The sequence below is a fragment of the Podarcis liolepis genome (assembly GCF_965112155.1).
Source record: "Podarcis liolepis genome assembly, chromosome: 16".
Lineage (NCBI taxonomy): Eukaryota > Metazoa > Chordata > Lepidosauria > Squamata > Lacertidae > Podarcis > Podarcis liolepis.
In genome coordinates, this window is record NC_139567.1 from 40,304,776 (window position 1) to 40,332,260 (window position 27,485).

General features: G+C 42.1%; 1 protein-coding gene across 21 annotated transcripts in view; it reads right to left on the minus strand.

Annotated features, from left to right (window-relative positions):
• The window catches only part of BRIP1 (BRCA1 interacting DNA helicase 1), a 225,737-nt gene that overhangs the window by 135,082 nt on the left and 63,170 nt on the right, over positions 1–27,485 (minus strand). For all 21 annotated transcript variants that reach the window (XR_014520059.1, XR_014520060.1, XR_014520061.1 and 18 more), the window contains exons 15-16: positions 7,204–7,363; positions 3,595–3,716 (exon numbers count right to left, since the gene is read on the minus strand). Coding sequence is in view for 12 of the 21 variants with exons in the window: in XM_083479765.1 (XP_083335891.1) it covers positions 3,595–3,716; positions 7,204–7,363 (282 nt within the window). In the remaining 9 variants the exon portion in view is untranslated. The remainder of the gene's footprint in view (positions 1–3,594; positions 3,717–7,203; positions 7,364–27,485) is intronic.

Here is a 27,485-nt window from a genome sequence, read left to right on the forward strand (position 1 = left end):
TGTGATTCTGCACAAGTCTTAATAGGGTTATTGGTGGGATGTGTAAATATGAGATTCAAGAGTATGTTCTAATTACCACATAAAGGGGCTTCCAATACAGTTATTTAAGAGAGGGCTCTATGGTTTATACTGGGAAATTCTCACCCTGAAACTCACTTACAGGTGGTACCTAACACCACGGAAACTAGTGCTGATATGCCCAGGAGCCTCGCCAAAATGATGGAGAGGCTTTACCTCCACAGGTACATACCTCCACATTTGGTGGGAATGTCCCCAAATCCAACTCTTCTGGAACATCAGTCATACAAGAAATATGCAGAATAACTAAGCAAGTATTAGAAGTCACCCCAGAACTGGCCCTATTGAACATCTTCCAAGATAATATTGCCCACTCACATTATAAAGAGCTCATAACCCACCTACTCTCAGCAGCCAGAAGAATCATAGCCAGACACTGGAGATACCTATCAGGAGTAATCATGGATCAATGGTATCAAATAGTATGGAAAACAGTCTTACTAGAAAAACTAACCAACAAACTGAAACTGACACGGGGACAAGTAGAAGACGCCTTCAGCCCAGTATAGTTCCCCTTTATCACATACATAGCCCAACAAGACAACAACAAGAATCTGCTGACAGCATACAAATCAATCTGGCTAACCTGATCCAAAAATCCACCCCCATACACTCACATACATAAACAAATCTCACTACAGCCAACCAAAGACAACCAACCATACCCTAGGCCACCCTGAACCTCTCTCACCACCCAGGAAATACAACAAGCAAATAATAAGAGAACCCATACAAAACCCCACACGAAAGCTTATACCCAGAACAAACTTAGTTGGTCTCGAAGGTGCTACTGAACAATTTTTTAATTTTTTAAATTTATTTTAAAATAATAGAAGCATTACCACCCCACCATCCCCCTCCCCCTCTTTTCTTCTCAAACTAATATTGCATGCAACACTAACGTCTCACAACAAATGAAACTGATCTGTAGAAAACACAACTTGAAAAAAGAGACAATGCACACGTTTTTGTAAACTAAGAAATCTTTCATTATCATCATAATAAACAAAGGACCACAGACCAGCTCTTCTGTATGCCAGTGTGTTTTTCTATTACAAAGTGCATCAGCAGATGTGCAGTAACGGTAGATGGCCTCTGGCCGCTTTATGTCAGAGAGTTTCCCCAGTCAAGTCAAGTCCCTCTTCTTCAAAAGTACTTAATCTTCCCCGTTGCTCACCCTCAGCCCCAGTCTCAGGCAAGACTTCAATTACTTCAGTTGCAAGTGGCAGGAATTCAATAGAGAGAGCATTGCTTTCACTCTAGACACAAGAAAAGGCTGCTGGCTTACACTGCTATGTTGACATGGCCCCAAAGACAGCTGGCAGATGAATGCTCAAAACACCTTTGCAGTCAAGGGCCAAGCTGACCAGGGGCAAAACTCAGCACAGAATGCTAGAGGGAGTGGGGAATAAATGCGGTGCTCTTCAATAACACCTACTGGATGAAGGTAAAAGAGGTCTTGATGGTTTTCTTCTTCTTCTGGGGACAAACCACCATAATGGTTTTTGTAAATTGACTTGCTGATGTAAGGCTATCATCGCATGTCCCTCCCAGCACTCAGATCACAAAAGGGGTCAACCTGACCCAAATTGCAATACTTCTTCCTGGAGATGTCTCAAGGTGTCCTGAGATTTCTCACTGTATATACATATTGCCATTCCTTTTAATATATATATATATATATATATATATATATATATTCATTTTTAGGTAAACAGAACTACACAAGCAACAAAGAACACACAACATATTGGTCATCACAACCTCCTACAAGAATAGATGTTAATGTCCCAAATGTCTGTATTGGCTCAGTTCAATAAATCATTCCACAAGCTCAAATGAGAGTGTGGTAGTGATCCTCCATTGTCTTCCATTGTCTTCTGTTTCCACTTAGTTATATATTATCATTCTTAATACAATTCAGGTTTAGTGCAAACTTTGGTCAAAACTGAGCAATGTTTCCAAATGAAGTGGCTTTTTTTTTTTTTTGCCAAACCTTGCTTAGCAATACCTAACTTTACACAATCTAGGAGAAACGGCAACATTTCTAGCATCTATAACCACCCTGGTAATAGCTCTTGCTGCCTAACTTAAGATATTTAATTTATTTAGCAAAATTTGTAAATGACTTAACTTTGATTAAATGGGTTTACAAATACAGTGGTACCTCGTGTTACGGACGGGATCCATTCCAGAGGCCCGCCTGTAACGTGATAAGCCCGCAACTCAAAGCGCCACGTCTGCGCAGGCGCACGGTGTGATTTGGCACTTCTGCGCATGCGCAAAACGCGATTTAGCACTTCTGAGCATGCATGAGCGGTGAATCCCGGAAGTAACCCATTTCAGTATTCCCGGGTTGCCGCAGAATGCAAGATGAAAACACGCAACCCGAAGTGGACGCAACATGAGGTATGACTAACAAAATATACATTACAATTATCAATAAAGAGCAACATTAAAAACAAGCTGATAAACCCCTAAAATGAACAGAATCAATATAAACGTATACTCTCTAAGGAAAAATTACAGATTAAAATACATGTCTGGATAGGGCCAATATGGTACCAATGAAATTCCTCTTTCTGGTTATGACTTCAGGCCACTGTGGTGTAGTGGTTAAGAATCTTGGAAGAGGAGCAGCAGTAGCAGTAGCAGCAGCAGCAATAATAATAATAATAATAATAATAATAATAATAATAATAATAGTAATAATAATACCAGCAACTAGGCAAGCATGTCACTGGACCCAATAATAGCAAACAGCTAGGTAAGCATATAATAATAATAATAATAATAATAATAATAATAATAATAATAATAATAATTTATTATTTCTACCCTGCCCATCTGTCTGGGTTTCCCCAGCCACTCTGGGAGGCTTCCAACAGAAGGTTAAAAATACAATAAAACACCAGTCATTACAAACTTCCCTAAACAGGGCTGCCTTCAGATGTCTTCTAAACGTCATATAGTTGTTTATTTCTTTGACATCTGATGGGAGGGCATTCCTAAAGGTTTTCTTTTGTTAGTACTTGTCAGAAAGCTGAGCAAGAAGCCTCCTGAATCTGAGCGTGGAACTTATTATAGCAAAGAAAGGGGTGTGCAACATCAATCACCATGAAAAGCAAGCAATAAATAGGAAGCCTCTGTATTGAATGGTCTAGAGCTACAATTCCCAACACCCTTGACCTTTGGCCTCACTGGCTGGGGCTGATGGTAGAGGAGTCCAACAATATATGGATGCCACAAGTGCCCTCACCCTTGAGCCAGGCCTTTATTTATTTTTTGCAGGCCTTCAAGCAACAAGCACTTTGCTACAGCTAGCAGGTGACAGCAGAGCTCTAACAGCAGGACACATTCAGATGAAGGTCAACCAAGATTCTAAACCAAATGAGTACATAAAAACACAATCTTTTGGAAAGAGGCCAAGTGTGCAGTTATACACGGGTGGGTAATAAAATACTGAGACTGGACATGATGCCACTTACGTGATTTTGACAGTGTCAAGTTTCCTACCTGAAGGTCCTTCACGTTTGGAAACGGAATTCCTATGGTTACAACGGCACGGGCATTGTCATCAGAGAAATCCAACCCTTCACTGACTTTGCCTCTGCAGACAGCAATAAGAAGTGCCCCATCTTAAATGAGAATGATAAAGAACTTAAGTTATGGGTCATATCATTCATAATTTTGGCTAAGCTATGGAAAATGAGCGAGGTCCCAGACAAAGAGGATTGACAGTTTAAGATATTAGAATATGCAGAACTTGCAGGTTTAACACATGGAGTAAGAAAGCAATAAGAACATATATTTAAAGAAGAGTGGAAAACATTTATTGAATATATGGAAAATAATTGAACACAACTGAAAATGCTGGCAGCATTAAGATAAATTCAACAGTGTAATTAATAATATTTATTTACACCCACCCCCACCCCCACCCACCCTGCCCATCTGGCTGGGTTTCCCCAGCCACTCTGGGCGGCTAATTAATGTTTGAATGGTGTAAAAATGGAAAACTGACTTGAATGGTTATAGTAAAATATGCAGGAATGGAAGATATATAAAATGAACCATGGAAATAAAAGTAGGGAAGTCACTGGATATCAAAATGTTTATTTTGAATTGTGAAAAACTGAAATTATATGAAAAGGTGTCATTTAGGCTAAGTGACTTGTACTTGGAAAGACCACTTCCTGCTGTTCCCCTGTACACCTGAAGAAGTTGGCTCTTGCCAGTGAAAGCAAGTCCCCTGTACACCTGAAGAAGTTGGCTCTTGCCAGTGAAAGCAAGAGACTTCTCTGCTGTCCCGGGGAGATTTTAAAATGCTGGGGGTCGGCAGCGAACGCTTCGCTCCCGCCCGCCAGCATTTTAAGATCGCCCGGGGCAGGCGGGGGGAAGGCAGGCGGGGGGGAGCAAAGACTTTTGCCCCCCGCCGGCCTTCAGAAGAGGTCCTCTTCTGAAGGCCGGCTGTGGGCGAAAGTCTTTGCTCCCGACCGCCAGCATTTCCCTATGGGCTTTCGTCTTGCGATGCAAGCCCATAGGGAAATTCGTCTTGCGAAGCGCCTCCAAAACAGAAAACCCTTTTGTCTTGCGGGTTTTCCGTCTTGCGAGGCATTCGTCTTGCGGGGTACCACTGTATACCAGAAAGAAATGGATGTCTCGTATACCCCAGTTAGTGTGGTTGCTGACCTTGAGCCAGACATCCTGGAGAGTGAAGTCAAATGGGCCTTAGAAAGCACTGCTAATAACAAGGCCAGTGGAAGTGATGATATTCCAGCTGAACTATTTAAAATTTTAAAAGATGATGCTGTTAAGGTGCTACACTCAATATGCCAGCAAATTTGGAAAACTCAGCAGTGGCCAGAGGATTGGAGAAGATCAGTCTACATCCCAATCCCAAAGAAGGGCAGTGCCAAAGAATGCTCCAACTACCGCACAATTGCACTCATTTCACACACTAGCAAGGTTATGCTTAAAATTCTACAAGGCAGGCTTAAGCAGTATGTGGACCGAGAACTCCCAGAAGTGCAAGCTGGATTTAGAAGAGGCAGAGGAACCAGAGACCAAATTGCAAACATGCGCTGGATTATGGAGAAAGCTAGATAGTTCCAGAAAGACATCTATTTCTGCTTCCTTGACTATGCAAAAGCCTTTGACTGTGTCGACCACAGCAAACTATGGCAAGTTCTTAAAGAAATGGGAGTGCCTGATCATCTCATCTGTCTCCTGAGAAATCTCTATGTGGGACAAGAAGCTATAGTTAGAACTGGATATGGAACAACTGATTGGTTCAAAATTGGGAAAGGAGTACGGCAAGGCTGTATATTGTCTCCCTGCTTATTTAACTTATTAGCAGAATTCATCATGCGAAAGGCTGGGCTGGATGAATCCCAAGCCGGAATTAAGATCGCCGGAAGAAATATCAACAAACTCAGATATGCAGATGACACAACCTTGATGGCAGAAAGTGAGGAGGAATTAAAGAACCTTTTAATGAGGGTGAAAGAGGAGAGCGCAAAATATGGTCTGAAGCTCAACATCAAAAAAACGAAGATCATGGCCACTGGGCCCATCACCTCCTGGCAAATAGAAGGGGAAGAAATGGAGGCAGTGAGAGATTTTACTTTCTTGGGCTCCCTGATTACTGCAGATGGCGACAGCAGTCACGAAATTAAAAGACGCCTGCTCCTTGGGAGAAAGGCGATGGCAAACCTAGACAGCATCTTAAAAAGCAGAGACATCACCTTGCCAACAAAGGTCCGTATAGTTAAAGCCATGGTTTTCCCAGTAGTGATGTATGGGAGTGAGAGCTGGACCATAAAGAAGGCTGATCGCCGAAGAATTGATGCTTTTGAACTATGGTGCTGGAGGAGACTCTTGAGAGTCCCATGGACTGCAAGAAGATCAAACACATCCATTCTTAAGGAAATCAGCCCTGAGTGCTCACTGGAAGGACAGATCCTGAAGCTGAGGCTCCAATACTTTGGCCACCTCATGAGAAGAGAAGACTCCCTGGAAAAGACTCTGATGTTGGGAAAGATTGAGGGCACAAGAAGAAGGGGACGACAGAGGACGAGATGGTTGGACAGTGTTCTCGCAGCTACAAACATGAGTCTGACCAAACTGCGGGAGGCAGTGGAAGACAGAAGTGCCTGGCGTGCTCTGGTCCATGGGGTCACGAAGAGTCGGACACGACTAAACGACTAAACAACAACAAATTATTACTATTATTGCAGTTTCTTTTCAAATTTCCAATATATCCCCGATGAACAGTGCTCCTGTACAAAGTTCTTTGTGACCTGGTAAAGGTAAAGGGACCCCTGACCATTAGGTCCAGTCGTGGCCGACTCCGGGGTTGCGGCGCTCATCTCGCTTTACTGGCCGAGGGAGCCGGCACACAGCTTCCGGGTCATGTGGCCAGCATGACTAAGCCGCTTCTGGCAAACCAGAGCAGTGCACAGAAATGCCGTTTACCTTCCTGCTGGAGCAGTACCTATTTATCTACTTGCACTTTGACGTGCTTTCAAACTGCTAGGTTGGCAGGAGCAGGGACCGAGCAACGGGAGCTCACCCCATTGCGGGGATTCGAACCGCCAACCTTCTGATTGGCAAGTCCTAGGCTCTGTGGTTTAACCCAGCACCACCTGCGTCCCTTTGTGGCCTGGTACATTTCATGAAAAAATAGCTTTTGAACCTACTAACTGGCTTTTTGTCATTTCCTGCGGTAACACTGACCCAATCTTTTGGCTCCTCTTCTCTCCCAATACACAGCAACAAAGGCAGACCTACACATAGCAAAGAACACAAGGCTGCTGCTGAAAACGAAAGACATGGGTCTAGTTTCTGCCACCTGCCATATAGCGTGCAGCACAACTTACCTGTGTCCCTTGACCTTACTACATTATGCCAGCGGAGGCAGGCAATGTTATCGAGAAAGGACAAAGAAACCCACAACATTGTGAGGTCAGGAGACAGGGTAAGTTGCACGAGATGTTTGTGATGTGGTGGAACTTGACACAGGGCTGGCAGCTTTAGCAGCAGCTGGTCATGCACCCTACAGTCTTGCTCCAGCCTCAGCAGACAAGTTTTCAAGCTTCTACATTTTTTACTTGGGCCACTTACCTTTTCCTTCTTTAAATTTTATGGCATCGTAGTATACTTGCAGCAGCTCATCAAAGTCAGCTTTGTTGCCTCCTTTAGGTTCCACGATGACTGTCTTAATCAGTTCAAGCTTTTCCCATAAGCCAGTGTGCAGCCAGCGATCTTTCAGTTTATCTAACATCTGAACAGATGACCCCAAAAAATGAAAGTATAAGAACTATGCCTACCAATTCTCCTGCTTCTTTCAAAATCAAAATGATATATGCACATGGGTAAAATACGATGTACACAGAAAAGAACTATAAATTCATTTCATATACGTTTCTTTCTGTCTCTCTTTCTTGCAAACTTGTTTAAGCAGCCCACTGAAAGAAAATGAAACTTAACAGCTTTGGGATTTTGAAACATCAGAGTTCTCTAAGCAGAAAGTATGTATGGACACACAGTCATATCTCACAATTATCATTGCAAAGACATACAGAAGTTACCTGGTGCGGGGGGAATCAAGCATTAAAAAAAAAAAGGCAAGACTGCACATATTTATAACACTGATGTCTAATTTAATATGTATTTTACTTTATATTTATATTTTTCACTGCTTATTTTATTTCTATTTGGAGAAATTGGTCAATAGATTATTAATTTCAATGTATATCCTATATTTATAATAATAAGTATATTTCATACTTTACATAAAGCACTTAAGAGGTTTTTATAATAAAGTGGGATATACATTCTGTCAAATAAACAAAACAAACTGAAAATATATTCCCATATTTTACCACCCTGCAAAGGGACTTCTGATGTCCTCGCTGTACAGCTCCCGGGTTGTTCCAGGTCTGGCCTGAGGTGGTGAGACAACCTGGATATTTATTCAGAAAATATTCCACAAAGGGGAGGGGGCAGATATCCAATTTTAACATTAAAACAATCCCATCAGGTACATTAGGCTGAAAGATAGGAGAGTTCCCTGACTTTGGTTCCCCCACTTCCCCATATCCTAGCTCAGCATCATTTCCCCATAGCACTTATTATAACAGGTGGGGCTTATGGAAGTTGCAGCCAAAACACCTGGAAGGCACCAGGCTAGCAAAGGCTGGTCTCCACTGACTGGCAGTGAGATTCAGACAGGGATCTCTCCTCCCTGGAGTTGCCAAGGATGGAACCTGGAGCCTTTCGTATATAAAGCATGTGGTGTCCAGCACAGCATCCATGAAGACCCGTGTTTTATTTGTTCTATTATCTATTCCTGCTTGGGCCCATCAAAATATCTAAACTGTACAAACAGTAAATACAATTGTCGTCTGTCGCTACTGAGTGGCAGTTATTTTGCATGCACAGCAATATACTCGTCCACACAAACAAATCTGTTGAATTACAATAGCTATTATGCTCACTCTATTCATTCTTGAGCCGTGCCTGACTTATTGCCCTGTAGTTTCACTCACTTCTTCTAAGAGTTTTGCCTCAAGCAGTGCAAAACTGCTCCCTGTGGAACCTGCGGGAATTCCCAGAGCAGACACCCGCAGCATCCCTTATCTCTTAACCTTATTTCCTATCCAGCAACCTCAGGCTGAACTCTCGAGAACCCTTTAAGTGCCAAAGTTCACTTGGACCTAACAGCCTGGTTCAGCAAACCTAGGCAGGACCCACAGCTATCCATGAACACATGTTCCCTTTAATGCTTATTAAGGAAGAAGTAAAGGGGTCATATGCCTTGCACTCTGAAGTGGCAAGTGAAATGAAAGGGAGAAGGATGTGTGTAAAACAGTTGTATTCAAAATGAAGATGTCCAAAGAGGGCAAGATAAAAACAGTAATATTGAATTTCAAAAACTTGAACGCAGAAGTAACAGAGAACTAATAACCAGCCCATTTGCTCCTTTTACCTCCTCCCTGCTATTTTCTAGAGCGAACCCACTTGCCTTCACAAGCCCCAGATGAAGTCAGTCACTCCAGTCAGGCCATAGCTGTCAACTTACAGATTTGAAAATAAGGGACCAGCAGCCTCGAAAATAAGGGATCAGCAGCCAAAATAAGGGATTTTCCAAGCACAGGTATGTTCAACTTCTGAGCCCCTCCGAGCCAAAGGCAGAAAGCCCAGCCAGCAGTCAAATGAAGCCTCAAGCGGTGGTTCCCACAGCGCAGCAACCCAGCAAATGGGATGCAGCAAGGAAAACCTTCGTCACCTCTCCGCTGGGAAGCGCTGAGCAAAGGCGAGTCCCCAGGCAACGTGGCTGATTTGATCGGAACAAGGCATGCAAGCTCCACCCCCCAGTCGTTCTTAGACTCCTTATTGGGTGAGCAACGCAGCCAAGCAACACAGTTGGAGCCTCCCTCCTCCCTGGCTGGCAGAGAGGGAGGGAGAGGAGCTGCTTCCTTTGAAACCCGGGAAATTTAAGGGACATCATCAATAAGGGACAGCAGCGGGACACAGCGCTGGGATAAGGGACTTTCCCGCCAAATAAGGGACAGTTGACAGCTATGCGTCAGGCCAACAAGTGTGACTGTGGGACCCACATTTTAATCCTGCACCAATATGGTAACTCCCATGTGGCGCTCATTGCGGCTGCTGGTGGCACCAGGTGCATTTATCTGGGAGACAGTGGCAGTGGGCTGTTTCCCAGCAACCCTTCTCTCTCTATATAAAAGCAATACATTCAAATTGTATTGGCTTCTTTTTTAAATTACTTAACCTGGTTTAAAAACGCCTATATCGTTGTAACCCTGGGATATTATGGGGAAGGGCAAGTAAAGAATCTTATAATAAATAAATAAAACAAATTTAACACAAGACCACACAGGGCACAAAACAGATGTCAATTTATTCAAAGTGGAGTGGTAATTAAAATTCATACCCAACAGACACGTTTTAAACTAAGGTATTGGCAGAGTGCTATAGTGTGGAAGCCACCACAAAAGAGGTGTTGCCCCTCGTGCTCACCATCTATATCTCAGGAGGTGGGACACGAAGCACTTAATCTCTAAGAGCCAAGTGTTGCCCCCTGAGCTCCTTGTTAGGTGTAGAGGATACTGAGGCTGCCATGCTCTGCACATTTGCCTCTTGACCACAGAGTGACTCAACTCTGAGTAGACTTGCATTGCAATGGGCTGTGAATTAGTTAAGCTGATTGCTTGAATTAACTTATGGTTGTATCAAAAGTAATACTCAGAGGAAACCCACTGAAATTAATGACCCCAACTAACTTAGGTTCATTAGTTTCCACGTGTCTACTCTGAGTAGAACTTGGGTTGCCTACAATCCCTAGCCAGGAAGGAATGATGGTTTGAGGGGAAAGTCTACATGAAGGGGGGGGTGTCAAAAGAGACAAACAGCTTGACTGTTTGAGTATAGGGCAAACACAGCCATGTTACTGTTTGAGTATAGGGCAAACACAGCCATGTTACTTGTTTGAAACCTACCTACTTCTGACGCACTCAGACATTCGCTCACTGAATGAGCAGGTTCTTTGCCTTTTAAAATGGAAGTCATAGATTCCTGTTCACTGTTGGCAAAACCAGCACTAGAACAGCTTTGCCTGGATGCCTTGAGGGACAAACCCTAAAAAAACTTGAAAAGCCATTATTATTTCCCAGTTTGCGGATGACTGAGAAATGCAATGAGCATCTTTCACTTTTCACCCCCTAGAGGGTCTGCAATCAAAGCCACTTCTGGCCCCTCCATAGCTTTGGACTTCTAAGCGACGGCTGCCTCTCAAACATAGAGCCTGCACCTGCCGCACAAACATACCCAGGCAAACATTTCAGGCAATATCAAAAAATTCCTCTACACAAGGCTATGTATTGTAACTGACAAACATTCTTTTGTTTGTTACTTTGTTATGTAATTTTGTGTTTCCGGACTGTAAACTGCTCTGTGATCCTCGGATGAAGGCTGTTACAGAAATGTAAGAAATAATGATGGTGATGATGATGATGATGATGATAATACCAACACCAACAGACATGAATTGGGGAGGAGGGTGTGGCACTAAAGTGAAGATATCCATAGAGTGGGCTAAACTCATCAGTGTGCTGCCAGATCTCTAGCAAAGTTTACTGGGGAAAGCCTAGTGCAGTGTTCCCCTACCGAGAGCCCACTGGGTTTTGCTAAACTACAGCTCCCATTAGTCCTGCCCAATTTATGCTCCATTTATATGCTCAGAACAGGGATTGCAATCCCTTTTGGACCCATTTGCAAACTAGAGATATTGTCGTGGGCAACGCATATGCACACACACCACAACTAAGCACAGGTCACAATCTATTCTATTTGCTAAAACAGAATGTCTCTTTCAGCGGGCAAAGGAGACCCCATGAGCACCAGGGATGACCTCCGTGGACACAACCTTCAGCTTAGAATAGTCTAGAACAACAACATCATCAACAACAGCACTTTTTGACTTCTAAGGCTCATACTGCAGGTTATCCATATTTATGTTATATTCCGCCCCTCCTCCCAGGGGTGGCAAACACACAAGTGGCAAAACAATAAAAACATCTAAAAACAATTAAAATACAGCTCCATATTTGTACTTTTAAAAGCTTGTTGAAAGAAAAAGGATATTCAGCAGTCTGTCTATTATTTAACAGAAGGGGATTCCAAGGGACTGGTGCCACAACACTAAAAGCCTGATTCATTGTGTGGAATGAACCAGGAGGAGAGACTATCTGCAGGAGGCCCTCTCATCTGGAGAACATAGTGATACAGTTGCTTAACTGTTGCTGGATCTTCATGCCCCATAATTCCTGGTAGCAGGAAGTTTCGTGTGGAAAAACGTTTGCTATCTCCTGTCCCTTTCATTCTTTCTTTTTTTTAAACTTGGGTGTGTGTGTGGAACTTACAAGGCAGCTGGGCATTGCTTCAAAGTGTAACACTGGGGCGACCTCAGGCCCCCGCCATCTTGATATGCCCAGCAGCACTTTATACATTTATGCTAATCTGTGTCACGAGCCTCTGCCCTGAGCCCTTTAAGTACACCTGGCCATTTGCCTCAGTTTTATTTTGAACCAACAAGATGTGCACTTTTGCATATACAGAGAACACAATGTGACAATTGAAAGGACACTACATAGGGCCTTACACTCTTGCTATGACAGAGAGTGCTACTGAAATGCCGCTAATAAATAAAACTAAATAAAATATATTGCTCTCATGCCTCGCAGGAACTCCTACCTTAAGAGAAGAGTTAGCTAGAAGAAACAATAGCACTTTGGTGCTGAGAAAAGCAGAGAGTGAGTCGTGCTTAAGAATAGAAGCCATAGAAAGAAGCCATTAACGTTCACAGATAGTCACTTTTCCACCCAGGGGAATAATAGTTTTCACAATGAGAGGCAGTATAAATATATATATATGTTTTATTAAACTGTTTGGAAATGGATTCTTTGCCCAGAGAAGATTGCTGGGAAGGCTTCGGAGGAGGCGGGGTGTAGGGAAGAGTTTGCCTACATTCAACAGATGCTGATGAGTTTTTGAGAGAAGTGTTTCTATAATTTGAAGGAAGTGGTACACCCTATTACTTTGGGTCAGTTCAAGTATATCACATTTTCAACTCCAACTTGTGCAATTGAGCAACACGTATGTATGCTACACTCACAAGTGATGGCATCTATGCGGGCTAGTGAAAATGTAAAACCCCAAAGACCAAGAAAATGTTGTAGGGTCACACTTTGAGAGCAGTTCAGATATAATGCTAAACCATGGTCAAGAATTCCCTACCTCAGAGCGCACCAGGGCAGTTTAAACTATAGCTTACTGAAACAAACAAGGATCAAAAACCACGGTTTGATCTTGGACATTTCAGTAAACCATAGTTTAAACTAAACACCATTTTTCTGCATTTGGAATGTATAAAAACCCATGATTAAACAAGGAAGCAAATATTTTCAAACAGAGGGGATGTGGAAATGTTTGAACCCAAGCAGGCTCATTCACTTAGTGCTAAACTACAGCTCACTCATATCTGAACCAGAATTGTATCTCCCCATGGCTAAGACGAACCAGGATTCCCTTTTTAATACAGAAACATTTCCTAACTAATGTCAACCCTTGTTTTCAAAACTCTCATCAAGCTGGGAACGTAAGTAGCATTAGACGCAGTTGAAACCTGTCCCAAAATTTCCATAAACTGAGAAGTTTCTCTGCAGAAGAGGAGGGACTGTTTTTTTCCATGGCTGGCTCATTATGTTCTGCACCAGCCCAGAGCAATTATAATGTTACATGTGAACCGACCTTTAAAAAAAAGCATTGGCATGTCAGTTACCGTAACTTCTTGAGCCACTTGTAAATTTTATCTTTGCAGCGAGGCAGCTCCCTTTCATATTTTTAGCAATGTTGTCAGTCAATCTCTGCCCTGCCCTGAAGAGCTGTTGCCTCGTATTCTTCATCAGCATCTCCTGGTTTTTCAGATGGCATTTCTCCCTCTCACCAGACCTCAAGCAAAACAAGGCCAGGCAGTATAATATATGTTTTGCCCTAGGGCCTGTTTAGCATAATTTCCAGCTTCTTAAAAAGAAAATAAGCTGAAAACTGAGAAGTTTCAGCACTTGTACAGCTGCTGATCTTGCTTCCTTGGGGCATCATTTACTTCTACACCTTTTGCAGATAGGTAGCCGTGTTGGTCTGCCATAGTCAAAATAAAAAAATTCCTTCCAGTAGCACCTTAAAGACCAACTAAGTTAGTTCTTGGTATAAGCTTTCGTGTGCATGCACACTTCTTCAGATACACTGAAACAGAAGTTGCCAGATCCTTCTATATAGTGAGAAGGTGGGGAGGGGTATTACTCAGAAGGGTGGTGGGAATGGGAGATTGGCAGATAGCTGAGATGAGCCTGTTGACGACTCTTAACGACTGTAATAGGTCTTACAGGAAAAGGCAAGGGGTGAGAAGGTGAGAAATGGCTTAGTCATGTATAATGGGATAAGAATCCAATGTCTTTGTTCAAACCAGGTCTCTCCATGGTTTTAAGTTTGGTAATGAGTTGCAATTCTACACCTTTTGGCATTCTGAACAGAAGTAGAACAACCACAGTTAGGAGAAGGATTTACATTGGTCATCTTGCAAGTTAAGCTAACAATACTGGTACTTTCAAAGATGTCTTCCAATTTAGTTTATTACCTATTTATTTAATAAATTTATACACAATATATAGAAATCTCTAAGTACTTTGTAAAAAAAAGTAAAATCACAAAGCTAAATATACAAAAACATGCAGAATGCATGCAGCATACAGCGAAAAACCACAATCAAAATTGTGAAACAACTTACTGAGCAGTGAAATTAAAAAATTAAAAATTGAGAAGTGCCTGAATAAATAAAGTTTTCAATTAGTATCTAGAACACATCTATGGAGGCCTCTTGTACAGTGATGTTCTAAAGGACTGGAGCCACTGCAGGAAAAACATGCTTCCACATTGTCACTTTTGTAATTAAAATACACACACTTCTGTAAGAAAATTAAGTATGTGGTGAATTCTTTCTTACTGAAATTAGTAGGGCTCATGAGTGTTTAAATTTTGCAAGATCGTGTCCATTATTTTATATAGCTCTAGCGATATAATAGGCAATATGATAGAATATGCAAAGAAGCAGGACTGGCCTGGGTTTATCATTTGTTTTTAGGGGTGTTTTTTTCTGCTGCCTAAGTTTTATTTAGATTTTGCCCATCCAATCCATTTTTGCCTTTACATACGCTGAAATGTATATTTTTAGCCCCCGCTACTTTTGTGATTGTGGTTTGAATTAAACTATGTTAATGTTGTATCTTAAATTGTTGTAACCTGTACTTGGACCTTAGGGCGAAGAGCAGGTAATAATTAACAACATAAAATAACACATTCAGTTGCTAATACTATCAGCATGCCAGTTTCTCATAGTGGTGTTCCTGTATCTGTTGCTTCTGGTTGGCCAGAAGGCTTTTGACAGTGTCTGCTGGTATGCAGGGGACATCACTCAGCCCAGAGATGTCTCTGCATATCTTACCCTGATCCAAAGGTGTGGCTCTTTCTAAGACATAAACATAGCTGGTGAAGGCACACTTCAAATGGAGACAGCCCAGGTGGTTGCTTAGTCTGCATTCATGGACTGGCCAGCCCTGCAAGCAAACGGGGGGCATCCCTTGCTAAATTGAGGTGTGCTCAAAGTCCCAGTGCTACCAGTTGCTAAAAGTCCATTCTCTAAAAATGCAACCTGAGGGTGACGAGAGCTGGAGTTCAACAGCATTCGGAGGACACCACAATAGCCACCTCTGGTGAAGACAATATGAAGACTAGGTGGAACCAGTGATCTGACTCGCTATAAGACAGCTGTCCTAAAGCTGAAAAACAGATAGCTAGGGCAGACACAGGCAGACACAGCAGTCATTCTGTACCCAGACAACACCGAAATCATTACTGAAATCGTGTATGTTGAAGCTACTCCAGCATAATTTAGCAAAAGTGAAGCAAGACGACAGTAGAACAGCTATTAAACTTCTCCAGAATAACAACAATAAGAGAATCACAGTATTGGCACCATCTTCAGTGCAAAAAGTCAGAGGCACTCAAGGGACTAACATTGATCTAAAAGCTCCCCACAACGTGCAGACACATACGCACCCCGCCCGTCATCCAGAGCTCTTCATGTCGTTGCTACCAGAATTTTCTTTTTGAATAAGCACTGCTTCAAAATTAAAGTGTGTCTCCAGTGGGCTGGAAATGCGTTGGAAGGGTCAAACAGAAGTTCTACACGCAGTCAGCATAAAACTTCAGGAACGGAATAAAAAAAGAGACACAAAACCAGTGAAATGGTAAGATGGCTTAGGAGGACCCGTGTTTGGGTGGACGATGTGGGGAAGGTCAAAGGAGACCGGAGGGGGCAACCGCTATCATGAAACGTTTGAGGCAGGAAGCACTTTCCAGCTTCACAATCACGCAAAGTAGCACCATCTCACTATTTATTTATTTAATGTTGCCAAACTTGCTAAGATGCCCAATAGTAAATACACTCTGAGAATTGTACAAAAGGAGAAAAATATTAAGGGGGGGGGAGACCACAAAAATCTAAGAACAATTATTATTATTATTATTATTATTATTATTATTATTATTAAATGTATATACTGCCCTTCTTCTGAGGATCACAGAGTGGTTTACAGTATAATACAAAAGCAGATTTAACCATGAAAAATGGAACTAAAACTGTAACAAGTAGTAATGACAGCTTTAAAAGGCAGTAGAATTAAAAAGCTTGGAAAAACCAAAAAAGGGGGTGGCTTGGCACTGAAAAGACATTAAAATAGGTCTGGGGGATGACACTGCATAATTGAGGAGCCACTAAGATCCTCCGTCTTGTAACCATCCACTGTTATCTCAGCTGGTTGGGGCACTTTGACCCACTTTTTGTTTAAGTCTTCAGTAAAAAGAATTACGCAGGCTGGCAATGCCACCCTTAACAGAGTCAGAGGGGTTCTTTTCACATTTACACACCCGCCGCCATCCACTATAGAAAATTCACTTGGACAAACAAGACATGTCATGGGACTTTTCAACTCTGCTGTATGACCCTAAATATTTGAAATGTTTTAAGCCAAAACACAGGCAAACACTCCTCCCCCCTATTTGCATGGAGTTTGTGTTCCTGGTCATCACACACATCAGCAGAGCAAACATACTGTAAGCCCAGTCTGCTCTACCCCATTATGTCCCCATTCCACCCTCTTCTGGGTCCGAACACAACCCACACATGCACGGTTGCAAATGCTTTGAACACACACAAAACAATGGTTTCCAGTAGTGCCAGAATTAGCATGTTTTTCCTTTCCTTCCCTATATATTTTTCCCTTTGCGTCATGGCCATCAGATTGAAATCCTGCAGGCAGGGCTGTCTTGATTTTTGGCACATGAGATTTCATGGGTCTTAAGAATTAACCAAGGTTCATGAATTGTAGCTCTGTAATTTTGAAGATGCAGCTTAACGATCTATGTTTAATTATCATGTTTAACTTACGGTGGACAATTTGGATAATCAAATAAATGCTTAAAAAACAACCCACATCCTATGTAAAAAAATTGTTGTTGTTGTTGTTTAGTCGTTTAGTCGTGTTCGACTCTTCGTGACCCCATGGACCAGAGCACGCCAGGCACTCCTGTCTTCCACTGCCTCCCACAGTTTGGTCAAACTCATGCTGGTAGCTTCGAGAACACTGTCCCACCATCTCGTCCTCTGTCGTCTCCTTCTCCTTGTGCCCTTCATCTTTCCCAACATCAGGGTCTTTTCCAGGGAGTCTTCTCTTCTCATGAGGTGGCCAAAGTATTGGAGTCTCAGCTTCAGGATCTGTCCGCCCAGTGAGCACTCGGCTGATTTCCTTCAGAATGGATAGGTTTGATCTTCTTGCAGTCCATGGGACTCTCAAGAGTCTCCTCCAGCACCATAATTCAAAAGCATCACTTTAAAAATAGTTCAGTGGTTTTCAAACTTTTCCCCTTCAGGAAACATTCCCCACATAAATTCATTTCTGAGAAAATTCACAGGACAGTTCTTGGGGTGTATGCAAGGCTCTCATAGGGTCTAAGTGAGGCTGATTAAAACTAAGTATTGCCCTATACAAACTGAGAGCATGTCCCATAAGAACACAGGACGCTGCCTTAGAGTGAATCAGACCACTGGGTCCTTCTAACTCAGTATTGTCTACACCAGCAGCAGCTCTCCAGGTTTCAGGCAAGGGTTTCTTCCAGCTCTAACTAGAGATGCTAAGGATTGAGCCTGGACCTTCTGCACAGAAGGTGGTTGCTCTACCACTTAGCTACAGCCATCTCCCAGAACACGTTCTCGTGCGGCTGTAGACTGAAGGGGGAGATTGATAATGGCGGTCATGATTTTGCTCAGAGTGTTAAGCTGGTGTGCAAAACATTGCCAGATGTCCATTGCGATCAAAACCTTCACAAAACACGTCTGCACGTGTAAGGAAACGGGGAGTAAAATCTGGAGTAGCTCTCACAGGCTTGACACAAATAGAATTGTTTAAAAAAAAGAAAAGGGGGGCACACGCTGCAACTACATAATTAAACTAGGCTCAGGACATGGTGATAAACTGGGTATTATGAACAAGAAGATGATCACTATGTGCACACACTAGCACAATAAACAGTGAATAATTCATAGTCAATTCTGAAGATAGAGTATGCATCACTCAACTTGTGGGGAACGCAGGGGATTTCACTGGTATGATTTTTCTTTAGGGACAATGACAAAGTGCCACTCGCCAGCAGGAAACTGAAGCACTGAACTATGTTCCATGTGCCATAAATCAACACTGCAGCCTACAGGATGTCTCTCTGGTACCAACATACCATCAATTTTTCAATAACCCCCTTTAAATAATGGAAAATGTGAACAGCGACAACAGTAATGAAAAATGAAATGTTTTGCACGCCAAAGACTCCAGAATAACACAGCTAATATGGCAAGCCTGACAATGAATTGGTGGTCTATGTAAAAGGCTGGGTATTCCTGAAGCAATTATACCTATCTGGTGCAACAATCGACCTTAGCTTACTTACAACTTACAAAAACATTCCAGATATGTGGGTTTCAACTTGGTGGCGGAAAGTTTAACCAGTTTTGTACCTTGAGTGAAATCCGCTTTATGTGGAAGATCCACTGGTTAGGAGCAGAGGAAGCTGCCCAATACCAAATCATAGCACTGGTCCATCTAGCTCAGCATCATCAACTGGCTGCAGCTCTTTGGGGTTTGACACAGGGAGACTTTCCAGCCCCACCAGGAAATTGGAATTGCAGTTCTTTTTTCTTTCCTTTTAACAAACATAGGGAGGTATAGAAAGGTCATCAGCTTCCTGTAGCCAATCAGAAGCAGCATTTTGGAAGCTAAACGTTGCAGAAGTCAAACGGACTTCTGGGATGGATTCTGTTCAACTTCCGAGGTACGACTGTACTTTCTACAGGGGTATAGCAATAAGGGCTGGGGCTGGTGAATCACTTGAACTCCACCCTTAATTAATGAATAATTCTATACCGCCCTTCATCCAAGGATCACAGGGTGGTTTACATATAAAAACACAAAAAATACATACCACATTAACAGAGCCAATAACCCCCCCCCCCCAGTTGAAAAGGCCATAGATTATTTAGATTCAGGTAGGTAGCTGGTCTGACACAGTTGAAATAAAAATAATAAAAAATAAAAAATTGTCCAGTAGCACCTAGACCAACTAAGTTTGTTCTGGTATAAGCTTTCTATATTTTTATAGATTGTTTAATTAGCCAAAGGTCTGGGAGATGAGGAATGTCTGGCACCTAAAGATATGTAACAAAGGTGCCAGGTGAGGCTTCCTGGAGAGAACATTTCACAAGCGGGGAGCCACAGCAGAAAAGGCCCACTCTCATGTTGCTATCAGATGACATTGGCAGGGTCAGGGTTAGCGACCAGAAAAAAAATCCTGCTGTTTTGGGGCAACATGCTACCAACAGCCAACAATGCATGCTCAGAAATGCAAAAGTGCCCCTCTAAACCTGGTTATGGGTCAAATGAACACTGAGAATTAGACCTAGCAAGTGCATGTCTGAGTCCACCTGTGGAGGGTCACAGAAAGCTATCAGTTTTGCAACAGAATGTTTAAGTTGCAAGTTTAAGCTCCTTTAGCCAACATTGTAGCTTTGTTCATTAATGCATTAACAATAAACCTCAACGACAGGACTTTGGACACAAACGCCCTAAGATTGTAATCAGTCAACTGGGGCATTGGATTCTTTTGACATCTCAATCGCATCAAGCAGTGAACCTCTAAGAAATGTCAGAGGGAGTGGGTAGTGGATTGGCTGCAATGGTACAGAACAATGGTTAGGTCAAAGCAACCTATGCAAGTTGTATAAAAGCTGTGCTAATGCATGCAGCGATGTTTAAAGCAGTGCATTGCTTATTATTTGCAAGTGAAGCTTTTGCTCTTACTTTATTTCCATTTTGTGATCGCCACAAAGCATTTGGAAAGGCAACCTAGAGGTTCACGGACCGAGTGCAGCGTATAGCTAATCTCCCTCCAACGCAATTGTTGCTTAAATGGTGTGGGTGTAGAATGGGGCTGAATCTATAAGTTAATCGAAGTGGAAATTAGTCCATGTGTTAAAAACAAGCCACTCCAATCCACCTTACCACTGTACTCTAAAAAGAGAAGAATTCTTCGTTTATTTTCCTGCTGCTGCATGTTCAAGATATTTAAACCAACAGTGTGATTAAATATTAAAGGATGCTGCTATCCAGGGTGTGAAATTCAGTGGGAAAAAGTTCCATCTGCCAGTGCGGCATGTAATTTTTTTAGACGTGATGTCCAATAATCTGCCACCGACTGTCGCTATGGATTCCACTTTACGTGATGTGAAACCGTTGTTGGAAAATATCCTCCCCCAAGTAAAAAGCAAGTGCCAGAGGGCACTTCAGAAAATGAAAGCCCCTGCGGGTCCCAGCTGTAACAACCCACCAATCTATCCCCACCTTTGGCAAGGGGACGGGAAGTCAACTCCCTTGGACTAGTAGCACCATCTTGGCGTTGTTTAAGTGAGACCGTGTGCCTCTCCCTCTGTCCCCAGGAATCCCAGCAGCTGCCCATATTTAAAGTGCCTGGTCTCAATAGGAATTATATTGGGACAACCACTGGCTTTCTCCACACTCACAAGTCTGCTGTCTTTTTTAAGTCTCTGGGAATGCGCCTTCTTACAGTTTTCTATTTGGATGCTTTGTTAAGAAAACACACACACCAGAATTAAAAACAACCTGGAAAATACCAGAGAAGTGTGCTCTCTTTCTCTCTCTCTCTGATGCTCCTGCCCACTAAAAATCACCATTTGCAAACTCTCCAAGTTAAAATGCTTCAAGAACACTGCCATCTTCACATATTTATTTATTTATTCGAAAGAATGTAATTGCACCAGGATCATGGTGAACTAGACTGGAATTTGTTAGTGGCAGCTAAAAACAAAATGTTCTCTGCAATGGCATGACTCTAGACCAGGCTTCCTCAACCTTGGCCCTCCAGATGTTTTTGGCCTACAACTCCCATTATCCCTAGCTAGCAGGACCAGTGCTCAGGGATTATGGGAATTGTAGTCTCAAAACATCTGGAGTGCCCATTTGGTGATTAGCTTACATATCTGAGTTTCTAACACTAGGTGCACTCCTGGCTGAAATACTGGAGAGCTGCTGCCAATCAGTGTAGACAACACTGAGCTAGATGGACCAATGGCCTGACTCTGTATAAGGCAGCTTCCTGTGATTCTAAGTTTCAGCAGGCTCAGGGAAATCCAATGGTTTGCAGATGTACCCCTCCCCCCAATCAAATAAAAACTGTGGGGGGGGGGGACTAAAGCGGTAGGTGGAGGAGCCTAACAAGAACTGACTGACTGACTGTCTGGTACTCTGAAGAGGAGCAGTCCATGCTGCAACATTTTGTTGCAGGTCCCACTCTAATCATTTTTGCTTTTGAGAGGGGAGCTTGATGGGGACCAACTTAGAAGTTCTTAATCCTCCAAAAAGGTACACGGTCACCCTTCTGAGATGTTATCAAAAGTACAGAAGCTGGACAATCCATACCTGCCTGCATTAACCATTAGCGATGGCCACCCAAGCAAAGAAACCTAACTTGACAGATTAAAAAATGATGCAAAGCAAGTGAATAAATACCCAAGTACACTTTACACAATAAAGTATCAAGTTTAAAAATTTAAGAGCTATTATTTCTCATGGCTCCATACTTAATAGCATTTCAGCCATCCATTTCATGTCTCGTCTCACCGCCCTGCTGATGGTAAGGAGATGCTGTTGTTGATAAAAGCCATTCTCGGTGGGACAGAAATTGATCTGAGAAGTGGTGGAAACTTTCCACTCCTTCCTTCGACCAAGGTCTGAAGGAAGGATTTAGTGACCTTGCAAGCACTGAAGCAGGTTCCTTGACGGAGGCTTCAGGAGGCCAGAGCTTGAAGCAAAGCTATCACTCAACTCGGCAACTTGAAAGATGCAGTCCGCAGGCAATATGCCCACAGCAATTTCTTCTCTCACCTCAATACTGGACTTCAAACCAGAAAAATGCCACACAAAAACCATTTGCTCCTCTATTCTTAAATAGCAGCTTTTTCCTTGGATAGTTAAGATTTTGTACATTGGGCACTGAAATAGCTTTTGATTAATCCCCTCAACTAATGACTCCTGAGTGAGTTTAGCAGTCATGGAATAAGATAGGCCCTCTTATGGATCAGCAGCAGATTAAAGCACAGGAAGCCGAGAATAAATGGACAACGGAGGGATGCAAAAAGTGGGTTCCCCCATGAATCAGTAGCGGGTGCTGTGCGGTGAGGTGGCAATTTGCTGATGACACCAAATTATTCAGGGTAGTAAGACCAAAGTACAGGCGTCCCTCCACTGATGCATGTTCCACTTGCAAATAACCATGTATACATGCGGCGCCAGGAAACTAACCAACAAACTGATTGACCACTCCTACCCACGGCCCATATCTCCCAACATTGTGGGGTGCATGTCCACAAACACACACGCCAGCCCTGCCCTGCCACCAAACTCAAGGTGTGAGTGGGCAGTCAGCACATGGGATCAGTGCCTACCCACTGCACTGCTGGGTCCCAAAGCGTCTCTCGAGGGCACCCTAGAGGGCTCAAATGACTAGCCAGATATCTCAAATATCATCTGACCACAGCAAAGTATTTTGAGACTAGTGTTATATAGATGACAACACACCGTTTTTATTCCATTTGTTAGGAATGGAAACAGCAAGGCCAGTTAATCTCCCACCCCTGGAAGCGGTCAGGGGGCAGACCCAGCAGTGGAGAAAAGCTTCTCCCACTGGCTACCTACTGTATTTTTCGCTCCATAAGATGCACCCGACCATAGGATGCACCTAGTTTTTAGAGGAGGAAAAGGGAAAAAATATTCTGAATCAAATGTTGTTGAAGAGGCTTTGCGCGGCTATCCCTGGCTTCAGCGATAGCTGCACAGCCTGCATTCGCTCCATAAGATGCACACACATTTCCCCTTACTTTTTAGAAGGGAAAAAGTGTGTCTTATAGAGCAAAAAATATGGTACTATAACTGCAGGAATACAAGATGCCTTATGCCATGGCAGACATTTAGCTCAGTGTTGTCTACATTGACTGACAGCAGCTCTGCAGGACTGCAGGCAAGAAGACCCTCCCAGCCCTGCCTGGAGATGCCAGGGATTGAATCTGGGGCCTTCTGCGAGCAAAGCAGTTGTTCTACCATCAATATATCTTCAAGAAAGAACATAAGGAATCATAAATGGGAGAGGCCACTAGCTAGTGGGTAGGCAGACTAAGCTCAGGGAGACCCAGGTTAAACTCCTCACTCAGCCATGCAAGAAACTCAGCCTAACCTTCACTCACAGGGTTGATGTGTGGATAACAGTGGGGATATGGGCCCAAAACGTATTAAAATAAGTATTTCACTGCAATTGTTTAAAAATTCAATGCCATTGGTTTAAATCCAGCAGAGTTAAGTTCACTTAAGCTCATTTAAATCAACTGCTCTATCTATACCTAATTGTGCTGGATTTAGGCCACCGTTTCATAACAACAGTTTGTTTTGTTTTTCTTTATATTTAGCCATAGTTACAAATCTGATGGTTATCTTCTTTGTTCTCGTAATATTTATGCTCTAAAAATAGTTGGCCATTCTCCCTTCTGATGTGATTTTCTTTCCTTTTCCCCTACCCCCTGCACCTTTTCTTGTATTAATCTGATCTTATATATATATATATATATATATATATATATATATATATATATATACACACACACACACACACACACACACACACAATGGGCTGTATAGCATGCTAGTCCTACTCAGAGTAGACCTACTGAAAAGAATGGACCTGATTAACTTGGGCCTATTACTTTCAATAGCTCTACTCTGAGTAAAATTTAGTTGACTACATAAGAGCCTGCTGGATCAGGCCAATGGTATATCTAGTCTAGCATACTATTCCTACGGTGGGCAAACAGTTGCCAGTGGGAAACCAGCAAGTTGGGTTCAAGTACATGAGCCCTCTCCCCTCCTGCTGCCTCCAGCAACTAGTATTCAGAAGCAACCTATGAGTTGCATCCAGTATTAATCCTATTCAGTGTAGACCCTTTTAAATTAATGACTATGACTAACTTAGGTCTATTAATTTTAATGGATCTACTCTAAATAAAACACAGTTGGATACAACTCTATATAGCTAGATGCTTGAAGAATGAATCCCAAATCCAAACTACTGGAAACAAGGGCATCGTCTGGAACATGGTGACGTTTTGTACACCACTTTTTAATTTCCGTCAGGCATTATTCTCTCTCCTGTTTAGTTTCATGCCATTAAAATTAGATTAACTTTTTGTATTGTTTTATGCACTCTTCCATTGTCTCTCGAGACAGACGGATGCCAACTGAACTGAACAACTAGATATATTGTTTTCTTTGTATTTATTTATTTATGTTATGATTCGTTATAATGGCTTCTCTTTTCTAATTTTTTTCTTATTCAATTTCAGCATGAACATAGATACATACTTATATCTGAGGAAAAAGGCAAAAATATATATAATTGCATACAATTCTAGAAAAACACAGAAGTAAAGAAAACAGGAAAAGGATAAGGAAAGGAAACACAGAAATAATTTGCAATTGATTTACTGGGGGGATGGGTGAGCAATGTAATGTTGCAATGATTATTATTTTTTGTCACTATACAGATTCTTACAAGAGGTACATAATCCAATTATTTATTAAATTTGTATACCACCCTTCCCCCACTTGTCGGGCTTATAGTATTGTACGAAAAACAATACATTTTCATACTGTTGATTGAAGTGTAGAGTGTTTGAGGACTGGAACATTTGCAGGGAAACGAAAATGCTTGTTTACAAAGCTATTGTACTACCAACCTTACTGTATGCTTGTGAAACATGGACCACTTGGCCAACTCCTCAAAAGATTCCATCAACGGTGTCTCCGCAAAATTTTACACATCACTTGGGATGACAGGCAAACTAATACCAGTGCACTGGAAGAAGCAAAGATCACCAGTGTTGAAGCAATGATTCTTCAACATCAGCTTCACTGGACTGGTCATATTGTGTGGATGCCTGATGATCGTCTTCCAAAGCAACTACTCTATTACGAACTTAAAAATGGAAAGCGTAATGCTGGTGGTCAACAAAAGAGGTTTAAAGACTGTCTCAAGGCAAATTTTAAAAAATGTAGTATAAACACCAACAATTGGGAAACACTTGCCTGAGAGCGCTCCAATTGGAGAACAGCCTTTACCAAAGGTGTCATGGGCTTTGAAGACACTTCAACTCAGGATGCAAGGAAGAAACGTGCTAAGAGGAAGGCATGCTTGGCAAATCCACAGCGTGATCAACTCGTGCCCAGAAACCAATGTCCTCACTATGGAAGGACGTGTGGATCCAGAATTGGCCTCCACAGTCACTTACGGACTCATTGTTAAAACCATCTTTATGGAAGACAATCTTACTCGGCTACGAGGGATCGCCAAAGAAGCAGCAGCATTCTGTAGTGGAAAGAGACACTTTAAAAGCTCTACTCTAGTAACACTCACATGAACAAACCTTTCAAGGAGGAGGAACATAAATGAAGGAGTGTAAACACAGAGCATAAAGCAAGGGCCTGTGTTCCAGTCCCTCTTCACTTTTAATTCTTGCCAATGAGAACAGTAGTTAAAAGTTTATGATGGGCGTTTTCATTTTAAAACCTTGATTTGTCTAAACATGGCCTCAAGTGCCACACTCTGCTTACCAGTTCTGTATCAGCACAAGATCAAGTACCACAACTACTGTTACGTGCTATAGCAGCTACAGTGTCTGATTAGGATTGGAAAGATTCGGGTTCAAATCTTCTCTCAGCCAAAACTACTTCACAAGGTTGTTATAAAGAAAAAGCAGGTAGGAAGAGAAACCACATCCACCACCTTGAACTCCTTGAAGGAAGGGTAGGATAAGAACTAGTGTGCTTATGTTCATGTAGTTGGAAAGTTTAATTTCAAACTCTGGTCATACAAATACACTTTTTACATATTCTTCTCTCTCTCTCTCTCTCTCTCTCTCTCTCTCTCTCTCTCATACACACACAGACACCATGGAATGTTTCCCTCTTATCTGGCTATTGTCATTTTACTGTCTCAAACTTCTTAAAAACAAGCCATCTCACTAGGGAGGAAATCAGTCAGCATCAGGCCTAGTGGGGAAACTCTGCACTTGCTCAATGTCTGTGGCTTTTACACAGTTCCAGATGTTCCGTGCATTAATAATGCACTAACTCAAACCCTCTTTTTGAAACTTTAGAACGTGCAAATTGCATTAAAACCTCTTTGCCCTCATTAATGGTATTGTTACAATCCCAGTACTCTGGAAAATGTTTTTTTGGCATTTGTTTAAACTTTGTGATGTTGCCATTTAAACTTTGTGATGTTGCCATTGACTCACTTTAACAGCCAGTGTTCAAATCTTAATGCTTTTAAACAAGCCTGGCTAAACAGACTACCTTCTTTTGTAAATTTATTGATGTTAATTCATAAAACTCTCATTTCCCCCCCTCTACCTACCCGCTTTCCTGATAAATAAATAAAATACTTGAATGAAATAAATAAAATACTTGAATGTTTACCCAGGTATTTAGTAAACCTCAAAGTGCACAAGGATGGTTTTACAATGTAAATCCAGCACACGTTTAATCTTGAAGGAAATTTTCAGAACGAATGTAATGCTTGCTAAACGACTTCAAAAACAAATTAAAATCCAGATTTACTGATCCTTCAGTCTGTCCCCCCATTCACCCATCCACATTCAAGACTTGGGTACCTTGGTTTCTACTGTACTCATACAATTGCTTTTAAAATATCTGGACTCTATTAGACAAGAGCCAGATATTTGGGAGGAGCCAATTTTACCCTTGATTGATCCAGTAAGATGGCCTAATTGGAGAAAATTGATTTGGATATGAATATTCGGTGTGTTTGTTGCACCAGAGAAATCTGTTGTTTTGACAATTCAAACTGAAGTACCTGATGCCTGGCCAAGGTGGCAGACTTGATTTTGAACCCAAATGTTCCCGTGAGCTTTTAAAGAGGCAGCACAGGATAGTGAATGAAAGGTAAATGGTGGGTGAGTGGAACGGAACAAAATATTTTAAAATAAAATAAAAAGGAATGAAAACGGGAGCAAAAACTAGGGGGTGAGTTTTCTTTGTTCATGAACTTAGCAGCATATGCAAAAACAGATCTGCAAG